General features: G+C 48.6%; 2 protein-coding genes across 7 annotated transcripts in view; one reads left to right on the top strand and one right to left on the bottom strand.

The window, feature by feature from the left end:
- Positions 1 to 9,560: 9,560 nt before the first annotated feature.
- Positions 9,561 to 11,567, bottom strand: LOC128581406 (uncharacterized). The gene is made up of 3 exons (XM_053584182.1): positions 11,350 to 11,567; positions 10,596 to 10,691; positions 9,561 to 10,030 (listed from the first exon to the last, which is right to left on the bottom strand). Exons 1-3 carry the CDS (start codon positions 11,444 to 11,446, stop codon positions 9,561 to 9,563), a joined length of 663 nt encoding a protein of 220 aa, XP_053440157.1. The 5' UTR covers positions 11,447 to 11,567.
- Positions 10,019 to 15,365, top strand: part of CTBP2 (C-terminal binding protein 2) — a 158,695-nt gene continuing 153,348 nt past the window's right edge. For 2 of the 6 annotated variants that reach the window (XM_053584170.1, XM_053584177.1), the window contains exons 1-2: positions 10,019 to 10,793; positions 11,100 to 11,298. The gene's annotated coding sequence lies outside the window, so the exon portion shown is untranslated. Of the gene's footprint in view, positions 10,794 to 11,061; positions 11,299 to 11,578; positions 11,763 to 12,718; positions 12,959 to 15,365 lie in introns of those variants that run through there. The other 4 variants (XM_053584167.1, XM_053584168.1, XM_053584169.1 and 1 more) reach the window with 4 other exon arrangements.

The raw sequence follows: 15,365 nt of genomic DNA, 5'->3' as shown, positions 1-15,365 counted from the left end.
CCTAAGCAAGAGTGAGACCCTGTCCCGACTAAAAATAAAAAAACTAGCCATGTGTTGCTGTGGGTGCCTATAGTCCCAGCTACTTCGGAGGCTGAGACAGAAGGATCACTTGAGCCCAGGAGTTTGAGGTTGTTGTGAGCTAGGCTGACACCACTGCCCTCTAGCCTGGGCAACAGAGTAAGACTCAGTCTCAAAAAAAAGCGATGGGCTTAAATACAAATGCCAATAAAATCCCCAAACTGTGGGAGCTTCAACCACTCCAAGCTGCACCCCTTGCAGTGTAGAGCATGAACATAGGACTTTTAATGGATAGATGGAAAGCCCATAGCACCTGTAAAAGCAATCTGCACTTACTGATTAGAATTATGAATCACATAGTGATTGTATTATAGCTGAAAAGAGCACAGCTATTCTATAAAACACTGCAACAAAATTCCCACCTCCATTGAGGACAGCAAGTGAGAGCTTCAGATAATTGTGGCTCTGAAGAGAGCTGAACCCTGAATGACAGAGGTAGGTGATTGACAATACAACTCCCAGTAACTCTTGCTGCACAGACCCTTGAAATACTTAAGTGCACACAACTAGTCCATTTTATTGCACAAAACAGTTACAATAGAAGGACTCACTATTATCTAGGGCCACTATCTTATTTTTTCTACAACTGTTGGTTCATGGAAATAAAATAGGAGAGATACGGAACTGAGAAATAAGGACCTCGGGGCGAAGTCTTTGATTCTAGCTGGGGAAAGCACACTGGGGTGCAGGAGCAGGACTGTCCCATAGACCTTTTACAGGCCTGGCGTGCCTAGAGACATCCAAGGCAGGGAAGGAATTATGCCCTCCTGTTTAAAGGCTGATAAATGGAAGAGACCGAATGCCTTACCCTAGTCAATACTCTACACTGGGGCTGCGGATCTTATTTTTTAATTTTTACTTTACAAAAAACTTTTATTGTCAGGTTTTGTAGGGAAGAGGTCTGACAGTGTTGCCTAGGCTGGCCTGGAAATCCTGAGCTCAAACGATCTTCCCACCTCAACTTCTTCTTGAGTGGCTGGGAAGACAGGTACTTGTCACTGTGTCTCGTTGTCCTAAATTTTGAATTTACAGGCAAATGGTGAGAATAGTACAAAGGACTCCTGTATATCTTTTTGCTACATTTGCTTTATTGTTCCCTATTATATTCATATTGTTTTTTTTTTCTGAACCTTTCAAGAGCATACACTTTTCTAAATTGCACAAGAACTTTATGGCCACCCTGTATACCATTTCTTTCTCATTTGAGTTTTTAAATCATAAAAATGACATAATAAGTGTATATTTATACATATAAACATATATTAAATACATACATAAATATGATAGAGATAAAAATGCTGGGTGCAGTGGCATGTGCCTGTAGTCCCAGGTGGAAGGATCCTTGGAACCCAGAGCTCAAGGCCAAGCTGGGCAACATAGCAAAACTTGGATCATAGGATCCAATACAGGATCGCATGGGGCCAGGAGTTTGAGGCTGTAGTGCACTACTATTGGCTTGTCAATACCCACTGCACCCCAGCCTGGGCAACATAGTAGGAACTCATCACTAAAAAAAATTTATTTGTTTGTTATTATTATTTTTTAGAGACAGAGTCTCACTTTGTCACCCTTGGTAGAGTGCTGTGACATCACAGCTCACAGCAACCTCCAGCTCTTGGGCTTAGGCGATTCTCTTGCCTCAGCCTCCTGAGTAGCTGGGAGGCACCCACCACAATGTCTGGCTATTTTTTTGTTGCAGTTTGACCAGGGCCGGTTTCGAACCTGCCATCCTCACTCTGTATATGGGGCCAGTGCTCTACTCACTGAGCCACAGGGGCTGCCCACTAAAAAAAAAATTTAAATTGCTAGGTGTGGTGGCTCATATCTGTAATCCTAGCACTCTGGGAGGCTGAGGTGGGTGGATTGCCTGAGATCATGATTTCGAGACAGCCTGAGCAAGAGCAAGACCTGATCTCTAAAAAAATTGCTGGGCGTTGTGGCAGGCACCTATAGTACCAGCTCCTTGGGAGGCCAAGGCAAGAGAATCGTTTGAGCCCAAGCATTTGAGGTTGCTGTGAGCTATGATGCCATGGCACTCTACTGAGAGCAACAAAGTGAGACTATGTCTCAAAAAAAAAAAGTAAAATTAATTTACTATCATTATTATTATTTTTTTACTGAGACAGAGTCTTACTCTGTTGCCCTGGGGATTAGTGACATGGCATCATCATGCAACCTCAGACTCTTGAGCTCAAGTGATCCTCATGCCTCAGCTTCCCTAGTAGCTGCGACTACAGCCACCTGCCACAAGGCCCAGCTAATTTTTCTATCTTTACTAGAGACAGGGTTTCGCTCTTGTTCAGGCCCGTCTCCAACACCTGAGCTCAAACAATCCACCTGTTTCAGCCTCCCAGAGTGTCAGGATTATGGGCATGAGCCATGGCACCTGACCTAAAATTAAAAATGTTTTAAAGTTTAAAAATCACCCCAAATCCTAGTACTCTAAGATTAAAAATTACTTTTGTTGGGGTCCATTTTCACATATGATTTTCATATAGCTCAGATCTTTCAAAATATATTCATTGAGTGATCCATCCATCCATCCATCCAAGGTACATTCACTGAGCACCTTAGGGCTCAAACCCTACAAAACAAATCAACTCATCATACAATTTCATGGTCACAGCATGTGATAACTGCTACCGAGGGCAATTTATGCCCATCTGCACTGTTCTTCCCCTAAAAAAAAGTCCCTGGCCCTAAGTCATGGGTAATAAATGGTGGAGTTTTGTATATATTTTATTTTTATTTTTATTTTTTTGCAGTTTTTGGCCAGGGCTGGGTTTGAACCCACCATCTCCGGCATATGGGGCCAGTGCCCTGCTCCTTTGAGCCACAGGCGCCGCCCTGTATATATTTTATTAATAATTTCCCACCAATTAAAAAAATTATTTTAGGTGAAATGAAATGAAAACATATATACAACCCTATAGTTCATCAGAAAATCAAAATAAAAATTAGAATTCCTTCCAAAAGAGGTTCTCGGTCCAGCCTTTTTCAACTTGTGTCTTCTGCATATCTAAGGGAAAAAGTTTATTGAGATTTACTTTTCTTGATTTGTACCATAAGAACAACTAGCACTTTTTTGTTTTCCAGATAAAATTATGTGAAGTGGCTGGATGTGGTGTCTCATGCCTGCAATCCTAGGACTCTGAGAGGGTGAGGCAGGTGGATTGCTTGAGCTCAGGAGTTGGCGACCAGCCCAAGCAAAAGCAAGATCCTGTCTCTACTAAAAATAAAAAAAACTGAGGCAAGGGATTGCTCAAGCCCAAAAGTTTCAGGTTGCTGTGAGCTAGGATGACACCATGGCACTCTGCCCACGGTGATAGAGTAAGACTTTGTCTCAAAAAAAAAAAAAGAATTTAAATGAATAAATAAATAAACAAATAAAATTATCTGAAGTTATTTACTACACCTTCTCAAACACCACAAACCAATCCTTTCCTATAGCAAGTTCAGAATTACTCTTCCCTGAGGAAGGAAGCTCTTGCTTCCTGGAATATGACACTAGGCTAGTTGGTGACCTGGAGTATTTAATTGACTTTGAGCTTCCTATGAGCCAAGGCAATAAGGAATCCTGATAGCTTACATAGTTTTTTTTTTTTTTTTGCAGTTTTTGGCTGTGGCCGGATTTGAACATGCCACCTCCAGTATATGGGGCCTGCACCCTACTCCTTTGAGCCACAGGCGCTGCCCCAGCTTACATAGTTTTAATAATCTGCTGGGAACAAGGTCATTAGTTCTTTAAGAGAGATGCTCTTTTGGGTGGTGCCTGTGGCTCAAGGAGTAGGGCACCGGTCCCATATGCCAGAGGTAGCGGGTTCAAACCCAGCTCCCGCCAAAAAACCACACACACACAAAAAAAAAAAAGAAAGAGAGAGATGCTCTTTTGAAGGAGTACAAAGCAAAGGTGACAGAACCCCCCCATAGGTTGAGTGACAATCTGGATCAGTCCTTGCTGTCTACCCCTTTCTCCTCCCTCAGGCAGTGGTGGCAGAGAGAAGTAACTGCACCAGTGGCCTGTAGTAAGAGCCATCCCTGCCCTGCCTCGTGGCCTGGATGGAGCGCAAGGCTTCTCAGAGTCACATAAGACAAGTGAAAGTTACCAGGTACTGGGTGTGCCTGCGCCCACAGGAAGGTGGCCTGTGGAGGCCATGGCAGCATCTTGGAGTGTCAGCACTGCCCCTGGGCTCTGTCCCCCAGAAAAATGCCCCTGCCCTGTCTGTGCGGAGTTTCACCGGCACTGGTTACCTTTGCCTGTTGCTGCTGCCCTGAGGCTCCCCCAGGCCAGCACTCTCACCTGGAGACCTACACCCTCATCCCCAGAGGCCTCTGAATTCTTTATTTGGCTACCCAGAGAGGAGGCTAGAGACCCTGTAAGCAAGTGGAGAAATCACTTTGATGCGGACTTTTTTTTTTTTTGAAACAGAGTCTTACTATGTTGCCCTTGGTAGAGAGCTGTGGTGTCACAGTTCACAGCAACCTCAAACTCTTGGACTTCAGCGATTCTCTTGCCTCAGCCTCCCAAGTGGCTGGGACTACAACGCCTGACACAACACCCAGCTTTTTTTTTTTTTTTTTGTAGTTATCATTGTGGTTTAGCTGGCCCGGGCTGGGTTCGAACCCGCCACCCTTGGTGTATGTGGCTGGTGCCGTAAACCACTATGCTACGGGCACTGAGCCTTGATGCGGACTTTGAACTGTATGCACCCAAGAAAAACCAAGTTAACCAGAAGAAATGGAATCCAACCAGAAGGGAAAAAGTCACCCTTTGCTGGCAACATCACAAGAGAATGGAGAATTCAGTGAGTTGAGTTCCCAGAATGGCGAACATATCTTGCTCTATAAGCCTGTATCTTCCTCTTACTCTGTAAACCTACCTTTCTCTTGCTCAATAAACTTTGTTCTAGGATTGCCTTAAAAAAAAAAAAAAAAAAAAAAGGCGAGGCACAGTAGCTCAAGCCTGTAATCCCAGCACGCTGGGAGGCTGAGGCCAGGTGGATTGCTTGAGTTTAGGATTTGGAGACCAGCCTGAGTGAGACCCCAACTCTAAAAATAGCTGGGCGTTGTGGCCACCGCCTGTAGTCTCAGCTACTTGGGAGGCTGAGGCAAGAGGAGTGCTTGAGCCCAAGAGTTTCAGCTGTGAGCTATGATGCCACAGCACTATGCCCAGCGTCACAAAGTAAGATTCTGTCTCAAAAAAAAAAAAAAAAAAAGAAACAAAAGAGGGCAGCGCCTGTGGCTCAGTCGATAAGGTGCAGGCCCCATACACCGAGGGTGGCGGGTTCAAACCCGGCCCTGGCTGAACTGCAACCAAAAAATAGCCGGGTGTTGTGGCAGGCGCCTGTAGTCCCAGCTACTCGGGAGGCTGAGGCAAGAGAATCGCTGAAGCCCAGGAGTTGGAGGTTGCTGTGAGCTGTGTGACACCACGGCACTCTACCGAGGGCGATAAAGTGAGACTCTGTCTCTACAAAAAAAAAAAAAAAGAAAGAAAGAAAAGAAAAGAAAAAAGCCTATTCCATCTATCTGAGTGCAATGTCTACATTTCAAAGTCCTCCCTCTCAGAAACTCCATTAATATTTCCTGAAAAAAGCAGGGTATTGTATTTAATTCAGATAATCAGGAAAAAGTGATTATGTAAGGCTGGAAGTGGTGGCTCACACCTGTAATCCTAGCACTCTGGAAGGCCGAGGCTAGTGGTTGCTTGAGCTCACAAGTTCACGACCAGCCTGAGCAAAAGTGAGACCCCATCTCTATTAAAAATAGAAAAACTGAGGCAAGAGGATCCCTTGAGCCCAAGTTGGAGCTTGCTGTGAGCTATGAACCACAGCACTCTACCCAGGGCAGCAGCTTGAGACTCTGTCTCTCCCCCCGCAAAAAAGTGATTATGTAATTTTATAAGGTAAAAATACGAGATGCAAGCTTTATGAACTCTTTGTATTATTTCTTCTTCCTCAATATAAAATATATGTCACCAATAATTTATTTTGTTTTCTAATTAGCATAGCCTTTTTCTGTTCTGAAATTCATCCTCAGGAGCCTTCAAATCCACCACATGGTGCCCATCTTTGTCTTTTTTTTATCTTTTTTTTTTTTTTGTAGAGACAGAGTCTCACTTTATGGCCCTCGGTAGAGTGCCGTGGCATCACACAGCTCACAGCAACCTCCAACTCCTGGGCTTAAGCGATTCTCTTGCCTCAGCCTCCCGAGTAGCTGGGACTACAGGCGCCCGCCACAACGCCCAGCTATTTTTTGGTTGCAGTTCAGCCAGGGCCGGGTTTGAACCCACCACCCTCGGCATATGGGGCCGGTGCCTTACCGACTGAGCCACAGGCGCTGCCCTTTTTTTTATCTTTTAACTAGTCTCTGACAACATTTAATTCTCGGACTTTTCCTTTTCTCCCCCTACCTTAGAGATAAGTTTGAAGGCTTGTCATTAAATGAATAAAAAAAAAAAGAAACTTCAAACAAGGTGAATGTAAATGTTTCAAAATTAGCTAACTTTGCCTTGTCTGAATTTATACTAACAGTGAAAATAGGTGAGTGTAAACAGGAGACTTCTAGAATAGAGCTGTGTCAGAACTTAGTGGACAAGGGTTCAACTTCAGTTCCCCACTCACCAGCAGCATAGCCTTAGGGAGGTCCTGCTGTTTTTGAACTTGTTTCCCTCATCTGTAAAATGGGGAGAATACTGGCTATTTTAAGGGCTGCTAGAGGACTAAAGATACAAGTACCGAGGTAGCAACAGGCTTTGTGGCAAGGCAAGGACACTTTTTGATGCTATTGCTATTTTCATGATTCTTTAGTTTTGTATTTGTCAAAATCCACATTGAAACACCCAAAATCGAGCCTACCCAATTAAAAAGGATCACATGGTAAGAGATCTCGGAGAGTACTGAAAAATCAGCATTTTGATACTAATGTATATTCTATAAATGTAATACACAAATAAAAAGTTAGTAAAAGGTATTTATTCTGTAAATTACCTGAAATGTATTTTAGAACATTTTTCTTTTATTTGTTCTTATTAAAAAAAACCTCAGCTACAGTAATAAATATGAAACTACTAAGAGCTTTGTAAGACAAAAGCTACTTTGCAACTTTTTTTATATTGTGGTAAATGTACACGACATAAAATTTACCATTTTCTCCACTTTAAAGAGCACAATTTGGTGGTATCAAGCACACCCTCAATATTGTGCAATTTTTACCACCATCCATTTCCAGAACTTTTTCATCATCCCAGACAGAACCTCTGTACTGACCAAACAATAACTGTCCCCTCCTCATCCTGGCAGCTTTTAGTAACCACCATTCTGCTTTCTAGTTTTTGCCTATTCTAGCTACCTCATTTAATTATACAATACTTGTCTTTTTGTGTCTGGCTGTTTCACTCAGCTCATTTTCAAGGTTTGTCCCTATTGTAGCATGCATCAAAATTTTATTTTTTAAGGTTGAATAATATTCCCTTGGCTTGGTGCCTGTAGTTCAGTGGTTAGTACAGGCCACATACACTGGGGCTGGCAGGTTAAAACCCAGCCCAGGGCCTGCTAAACAATGACAACAACAAAAATAGCTGGTTGTTTTTGTGAGTGCTTATAGTCCCAGCTACTTGGGAGGCGGAGATAAGAGAATCACTTAAGCCCAAGAGTTTGAGGTTGCTGTGAGCTGTGATGCCATAGCACTCTACTGAGGGCAATATAGTGAGACTCTGTCACCAAAAACAAAACATTCCCTTGTATGTAAATCCCCCATTTTGTTTATCAATTTAAACTTATTATTGACATATAGGATGTTTCTACCTTTTGGCTACTGTGAACTTGAGTGTACATATATTCATTTAAGTCCTCAATTTTAATTCTTTTGGACATCCATCCAGAAGTGGAATTGCTGGGTCATATGGTGATATTTAACTTTTTTTTTTTTTAATTTGGCCAGGGCTGGGTTTGAACCCGCCACCTCCGGCATGTGGGACCGGCGCCCTACCCGCTGAGCCACAGGCGCCGCCCGATATTTAACTTTTTAAGGAACTGCCATTCCTGTACCAGTTTACATTCCACCAGCAATGCACAAAGGATCCCCTTTCTCCATAGCCTCATCAGCACACTCTTTTCTGTTTTGTTGATAATAGTCGTCCCAGTAGAAGCCAAGTGGTGTCTTATTGTGGTTTTGATTTGCATTATCCTAATGACTGGTCATGCTGAACATCTTTTTATGGGGCTTATTGGCCATTTGTCTATCTTCCTTGGAGAAATATCTATTGAGTCTGCGTATTTTTGCAACCTTTTTTAAAATGTGACTCTGAAATAATCAATGTTGGACACAAGTGGGCTTAGTATTTTAAAATGAAGGGTGTTAAGGTGAAGTAAGGAATTATTTTTCACTCTTAGGATGCCTCTTTTTAATGTTCTCAAAACAAAGAACACAGTATTTTCTACATCAGAATTCAAATTCATAAAACGCATGAAAGTTGAATGAGGGATGGGAAAAATCAACTGACTTTTTGTGCTTTCTCCCCAAGAACAGACAATACTGAGAATCAAAGACTTTCGTGAAATAAGGAAGCAGAAAGTATTTGTTCATAGTTATTATAGTTTATAACGAAGAAACTCAGAAAAGTAGGTCCTGGTGGCCCAGTAGCCTGGGGGAGAGAGGAGCCAGTTCATAACCCGGTACTATCTTGGGCGTTAGGACTTTGAGGCAGAATTCCTGGGGAAGCAGGATCCTTGTGGAGATATAGGGTCGCCAGAAGATGGGATGACTGGAGTTTTTCCATGTAACTGCTGACTGAAAAGCTACGAAGCTGGCCTGGCCCTATTAGTGCTGTGTAAAAAACGTGTTTGGGATATACTCGCATGGAATTACAGGAACTAGCGGGTGCCAAAGGCCTGGTTCCACGTTGCCATCAGAGGTAGGTCTACAATCGCGTTTTTAAACTTTGTTTAACTATAAAACAATCCAGAAACCAAGGCCCCCACGTTGCCATCAGAGGTAGGTCTACAATCGCGTTTTTAAAACTTGTTTAACTATAGAACAATCCAGAAGCCAAGGCCCCACGTTGCCGGTCACGTATACTGCATCTGGGTGCGCTTTAGCAAACAAACCGTGAGCACCTACTCCCTGCCGCAGGCTGGGGCAAGATTTTAAAATATTAAGGCTGAGAGGCCCAGAGCAGCGTTCCTGGAGATGCTGGAAAGGGTTCCGAGGCTCGGTGGCCTCTCCTACGGACCCTGGGCCCTTGCTTTAAGTTTCCTCGGCTCTGGAGGCTGTGTGGACACTTCGGGTACAGAGGAGGCCAACCACGCGACTCCGTTCACGGAATGGCGGTCCCCGCAGCCTTCAAAGGCTGGACCTCAGACCCCTCCCACGCCTTTCCTGCTCAACATCTCAATCCGGTTCCTAACATCTCAATACGGTTTTAAAACAAATAAACCCAAGGGCTCAATTCAGCCTGCACAGGGGTTCTTGGACGCGCGCCTAGCTCAGGGAAGTGAGAAGAGAGTTTGGGGGGCTCTGTGGAACGAGGTGAAAGGCCCCCCACTTTGCAGCCGCCAGCTTTCTTCCGGAGACGGCGCTCGGACGTCGCGGGCATGGAATTTAGTCCAGGTGCTGGTCCGGCAGCGATCGGCCGCTGGGCCCGGATCGCCGGGCTTGGACGCCGGGACAACTTGGGCTCCGAGCCGCTGAAGGGCGCCGCGCAAGCCAGGACTGCGACTCTCGGGCCCCCCGGCTGCCGCGCCCCTATGTCGCGCGAGGCCCGGAGCTCCGACCCAAGGCAAGGCTTTTAAAATAGCCCCGGCGAGATCCAGGCAACAGGAAGGAACGTTTTTTTTAAATGTGTAAAAATGTTTTGCTTCTTTTAGGTAGCACAACCGCTGCAAGTTCCAGCACATAGCGTCCCTTCCCCGCGCACTCACAGCCATCGCCGACTCTCGGGCAAGGTCTCCGGGATCTGGATTTGGGGAGCGCAAGTGCCCCCTGTGGCCGGCCCGCGCCTGACCCCGCCGGCCCGAGAAGGCAGAAGCGACCGGCGCGGGGGCCCAGGAGGAAGTTGCAGCCTGGGGGCCGGGAACGGGGCGGGTGGGCAGGTCGGCGCCGCTGGCCTGGCTGGGGCCATACGGGGCCGAGGCCACCCCGGGCTCACGTCCCCCCACGTGGCCGGCCGCCCGGGACCCCACGTGGAAGGGGCTGAGGAGTTAGAAGGGCGAGGGGAGGGCCGGGCTGTCGGCCGCCACCGCGGGACCCAAGCTCTTGCAGCCGGGGCCCCCGCGCCTCTCGAGGGCCTCCGGGCGGGGCTCGCCCAGGGAGTGTCCGCCGCGCCCGGCCCCCTCGCCCGCCCGCTGCGCCTGTGTGCACTTTCGCGGAGCCACTAATCCCCCGAGAGAGCCGATTTGTAGTGAGGAGTATCCGCAGGGGGCGAGGCCGGCCCATGTGGGGTTGTGTCATTGGTTTGCAAAGAGAGACCCCGCCTTTGTCCCCCCAAAAAGGAGTGAGGAGTGAGCCGGGGCGACCCTCACCTCGCCTCCCGCCTCGCTCCTGCGCAGCCGGCGGGCACCGGGAGAGGCGGCCGGCACTGCTTCTTTCCTTTCCTTTTCTCTCCGTTTTCCTCCTTCCTGGGAGCAGAAAACAAATAAAGAAAGCAAATAGCCTGGAGGCGCTCGGCATCCAGGACGTTCCCTCCCCCGATCCAAGTTGGAATCAGCATCCTCTCGGGGGTGAGCGCCGGGTGGGAGGGCGCCGGCCGGGGACCCCCAAGTGCAGCCCCTCCCGGAGGGCGGACTGGCGGGAGGGCGCGGGCAGGGACTAGGGGGTGGATTGGGAGCCGGGTGGGCGGAGGAAGGGGGTGGGGTGGGTGGGGAAGTAGGAAGAGGCTCGGCGGCAAAGGGAGGAGGAGGAAGGGAAGGGAGGGGTAGGGTGGGGAGGGGAGGGGTAGGGTGGGGAGGACGGGAGGGGGGAGGGGCGGGGAGCTGGAGAGATTAAGTTTTTGTGTGTGTGTCCCTGTGTGCGTGTGTCATTTTAAGGTAGCTCAGAAGCGGCCCAGAGGAGCCGGTGGCGGCTCGTGGAGCGAGGGACCGAACAGGGAGCCATGCCGCGCTGAGGGGGGGCCGCACAGCCGCCGCCACCGCCACCGCCGCCGGGTGGGGTGGGAGGGGCGGGAGCTGCCGCTGCCACCTCCAGGGTGGGCGCCTTTCGCCGAAGACGCCGGTCGCCTGGGACGAGGTAAGGGGGGGGCCGGGGAGAGGGCTGGGACCGCCGCCGCCCCCGCCTCACCTGAGGCCGCGGGTTGGGGGCGCCGCGCCCGCGCCTCACTGCGCCACTCGGGGAGGAGGAGGAGGGCGAAGGACACGGAGCCGGTATCCGAGGACATCTTTGGTTCGCGCCCCCCGCCCGCTGTACCCCCTCGGTGCCTGGGGGTGGACGCCGGCCCGGGGTTCTCGCCTGCCGACCCCCTCCACCGATTGCGCCCGCTGGCCGCCGTTTGCGCCAGGATTTTTGTTGTTGTGATGAGAGTTGATGAATGCGAAGTAGGCGGTCACCTTCCTTCCCATCAGGATTGGCAAAAAAAAAAAAAAAAAAAGAAAGAAACCCCGAGCGCGGCGGCGGCCGGAGGGCAGCGGCGGCACCGGCAGTGGCGTCTCGGCGACGGTTCCCTAGGCGCCCCCGGCTCCTGCTCTCTGAGCCTGGTGGGTGCGCGCGCGGGGGCCGCTGGAGACCCAGGCCGAGCGCGCGCCGCGCCGCAGGGACAATACGGCCAGATCCCCGGGGACTAGGAGTTCGAGTGCGGCGGGCCTTGCGCTTTGGGGGTGTGGGGTGCTAAGAAGTGGGGATCCGCGTGGAAGTCGGGGCGCAGGTAGCTCGGGGTCCCGGGGGGCGCTGCCCCTACCAGCGGGGGATCCCGCGCGGCGCCCTGGGAACACAAGTGAAAGGGAAGGAGGCGAAGTGGAACCCTTTTGTTTTGCCGGCCCCGCATTGTTGGCTCTCTGGACAGCCGAGCCACATCTGCTGCGGCCGCCGCCGCTGCCGCGCGGGGCTCGGCCCGCCAAAGTCGCAGCGGGGCGGGGGGCCTGGGCGGGCCGGGTGCGGGCGGGGGCCGGGCGGGCCGGGCATTTCCTCTGCCCGGCCGCGCTCCGCGGGCACCACTTCCTCCTCGCCAGCCGCCCGCCGCCGCCGGGAGCCCGGCACTCCCGCCTTCCCCACCTTCCCCGCCGGGGCCGCACTTTTCGGGTGGGGCGAATCAAAAAGAAAAGTTTCGCAGGAGGGCCTGGGTAGGGCGCGCCCCAGGCTGCAGGGACCCAGCGTGGCGTAGGAACGGCCGGGCCGCTGCGGTCCCTTCTCTTCCTAGTCCTCCGCGGCGCCGGACGGACCCGCGCGGCAGAGGGGAAAGCGCCCTTCCTTTTTCTCCCCCGCACTTCTCCCCAGTGCCCCGGGCGAGTTGGGCACAGGCACGCTGGAGCCTGGGCGCGCCTGGGCCTTTCTCCAGTGGGAGGCCCAGCGGCGTGTCTAGTCGCCCGCAGCCCATGGCGGGTCCTGGGGCTCGGAGGCCGCGGGCCTAAGAGCTCGGCGTGGTGACCGTGGGCCGAGCTGAGACACGCGCGCACACACACCCTCCCGTGGCTTGCTTTCCGCCAGCTACGATGGTCGCGGACACGGGAGTGTGTGCGCGCGCGCGCGCGTGTTGTGGTTACCCCCCTGCCCCCACCCCGGGTACTTTTTTCGGAGGCGGCCCAAGCAGCAGTTGGCTCCAGGGGACCCCACGTTCAGGATTTTACAGGGGATGGGAGGAATTTTTCGTAGAAATCCCCGCTGCTCTGCGTGCTTGTGGTGGAGCCTGCTGGCAGTGGCCTACGTCGTCACGGCGGGCTCCCTTGCCCTATCCGGGGTAAACAGACCTTTCTATTTCCCCCTTTTTTTCTTTAAAGATTGGAGATCGGGTTAAGTTCTTAGAGAGTCTGGTGCGAGTGGCTGGAAGGATAGACAAGAGAATTCTGTTCTATAAATATGCATTGGGAATTTAAAATGCTAAATGCCTTATTTGCAATTCTGTTGGATATTCTAGAGACTGGTATATTTTTATCTGACATGGATAATTTTGAGGGGACGTTGTATTTTGGGGAAGTTTACAAAGTGATTCTGTCTTCTAACTTGGGCGAAATATATCAACTCATACCACTCGTTGAAAAAAGATAACCTTCTTTACTAGGTATTTGGGTTCAGAGACAGTTTAAACATTATCTTGTATTTAGTACCTAAAGTTGAGCCTACTAGTTCTCAAAGTAGAACTAGTTAGTTTTCGCGTACTTTGGAGAATTCCGAAGTTTTGCAATCTTTTTTAATTAACTGTAAATCTTCTAGGTTTTGAAGTAATGAGACTTTAAAGGATCTTGGTTTTACAATCACTTGATTTCAAAGAGTACTTCTTACAGCAATTATAAAGTAATATTCAAAATGCTAATTAAACATTTTCAGTCCTAGCTGCTTTAATATTGAAACAGGATTTTTCTAAGTTGCAGGGACTGTGTCTTAACATTGAAACACTAAATATTCTTTTGTCTGGCCTTAGATCTCTGAATTGCTCTGACTTTCTCTTGAGAACCCTCTCCCCTTTTTATTGCCCCTAAAAGAAAAGTTAATGAGATGGTAGATTTCAAGCAAAAAAGCAGGCCCTCCTTGCAAAATATGCTTACAGTTGCCATTGAAGTTGGATGTTAGCCGTGAATGCACTTGCCTTTAATGAAACAAGTTTAATCGTTCACACTTGATCAAGTATAACATGAGCAAACAAAGGAAATAAGCTAGCATATTTCTGTAGTATGTTGTTGTTGGGTCACCCTCTTCTCCTACCCTGCCCCAGTACAAGGGAGAGGGTTGAAGGCAAAGGGAATTTATGGCCATGATTGGTTTTCTGTGCCCCAGGGGTAGGGAACCCCAGTTATGTCCCTGTGGAAAGCAGTTATTAGAGAGAATTAAAAGATCTTGGTTTTGAAGCTTGTTTTGAACCTGACGAAGTGCTTTTTGGTTTAATTATTTTTCCTGTTTGGAAAGATAAGGTAGGGTTTGTTATCTCCCCAGTTTCTAATTGTACCTTACTAAGAACTGCATGCAGGTAGAGCTCAGAGCCCTGTGCTTTTATTTATGATTTCACTTGGGAAGTTTGAAACTGATCCTTGAATGGGTGTTTTCCTGGGGGTGGGCGGGCAGTGTGAATTACCTTTACCTACTGATTTTTTTTTTTTAAGTTCCCCCAAATGCATTTCCTTGCTAGGCGTGAGTTGCAAGTTGTGGGATTTAGTCATGGATTCAGTGAAGTCATATTTGCCAAATGTCTCTTTAAAGAAAGAAAGTTTGGCTACTTAAAAACAAACACTGCTGCCATTGTAAAATCACACCGGTGACATACTTTGTGAGATATTTTGGTCTTTTAAGACGTGGGGCACACCTGTTCCTGTCCCTGCTGAGTTGCGTTTGCTTTCTCTGCCATTGTTAATCTGGTCATGTACACAATATGAAACAGTAAAACTTAGCTATGTGTGTAATTATTAACGAGCCCATCGGTTACCTTTCAGAGAATAATCAATAATTTCACTCTTTGTTTAAAACCCCAAACAGGAATCTTACAAGTCTGGAAAGTGTTTTAAAGAGAGATTAAATGAAACAAATAACCACCACAACTACAAAGTCAACCTGTAGCTCGTCAGTTTCTTAGTAGCTGGCTATGTGGTAAATAAGTGATGAGTGTATAAAACATGTACTGAACAAGCAATGCATTGGATTTAAAGGTGCCATTATTGGGAACTATTAAAATACTAAAAGGGAACTCACGAGGACTCACATTATTTAAAATCCTTGAGATTCACTGATTTAAGAAACCCAAAAAGGTACCTTCTCAAAGAGCAGACCCACTGAATCTCTAGTACCACAGTCCCATCATCATGAATCATTTTTCTTTTTTGTAGAGACAGAGTTTCACTTTATGGCCCTCGGGTAGAGTGCCATGGCGTCACACGGCTCACAGCAACTTCCAACTCCTGGGCTTAGGTGATTCTCCTGCCTCGGCCTCCCGAGTAGCTGGGACTACAGGCACCCGCCACAACGCCCAGCTATTTTTTGGTTGCAGTTTGGCCGGGTCTGGGTTTGAACACGCCACCCTCGGTATATGGGGCCGGCGCCCTGCTCACTGAGCCACAGGCGCCGCCCGTCATCATGAATCATTTTTCAAGGCAAAGTTATATCCTTTGCACCTAACACTTTCCCTAAGTAAAAAATTTTGGAGAGTCTATAGCAACAGA

The sequence above is a fragment of the Nycticebus coucang genome, chromosome 3 (genome assembly GCF_027406575.1).
Source record: "Nycticebus coucang isolate mNycCou1 chromosome 3, mNycCou1.pri, whole genome shotgun sequence".
Classification (NCBI taxonomy): Eukaryota; Metazoa; Chordata; class Mammalia; order Primates; family Lorisidae; genus Nycticebus; species Nycticebus coucang.
The sequence above is the reverse complement of the archived record's forward strand: the minus strand, read 5'-3'. Positions and strand labels throughout refer to the sequence as shown.

What these genes read in the sequence shown, in the direction of transcription:
- LOC128581406 (XM_053584182.1), bottom strand. Translation starts at nt 11,446, where the DNA reads ATGTCCTCGGATACCGGCTCCGTGTCCTTCGCCCTCCTCCTCCTCCCC. An exon ending in CCCCCAACCCGCGGCCTCAG is followed by an intron (nt 10,692 to 11,349) that starts GTGAGGCGGGGG and finishes TTCTGCTCCCAG; the next exon opens with GAAGGAGGAAAACGGAGAGA. An exon ending in GGAGCGAGGCGGGAGGCGAG is followed by an intron (nt 10,031 to 10,595) that starts GTGAGGGTCGCC and finishes CCCCAAATCCAG; the next exon opens with ATCCCGGAGACCTTGCCCGA.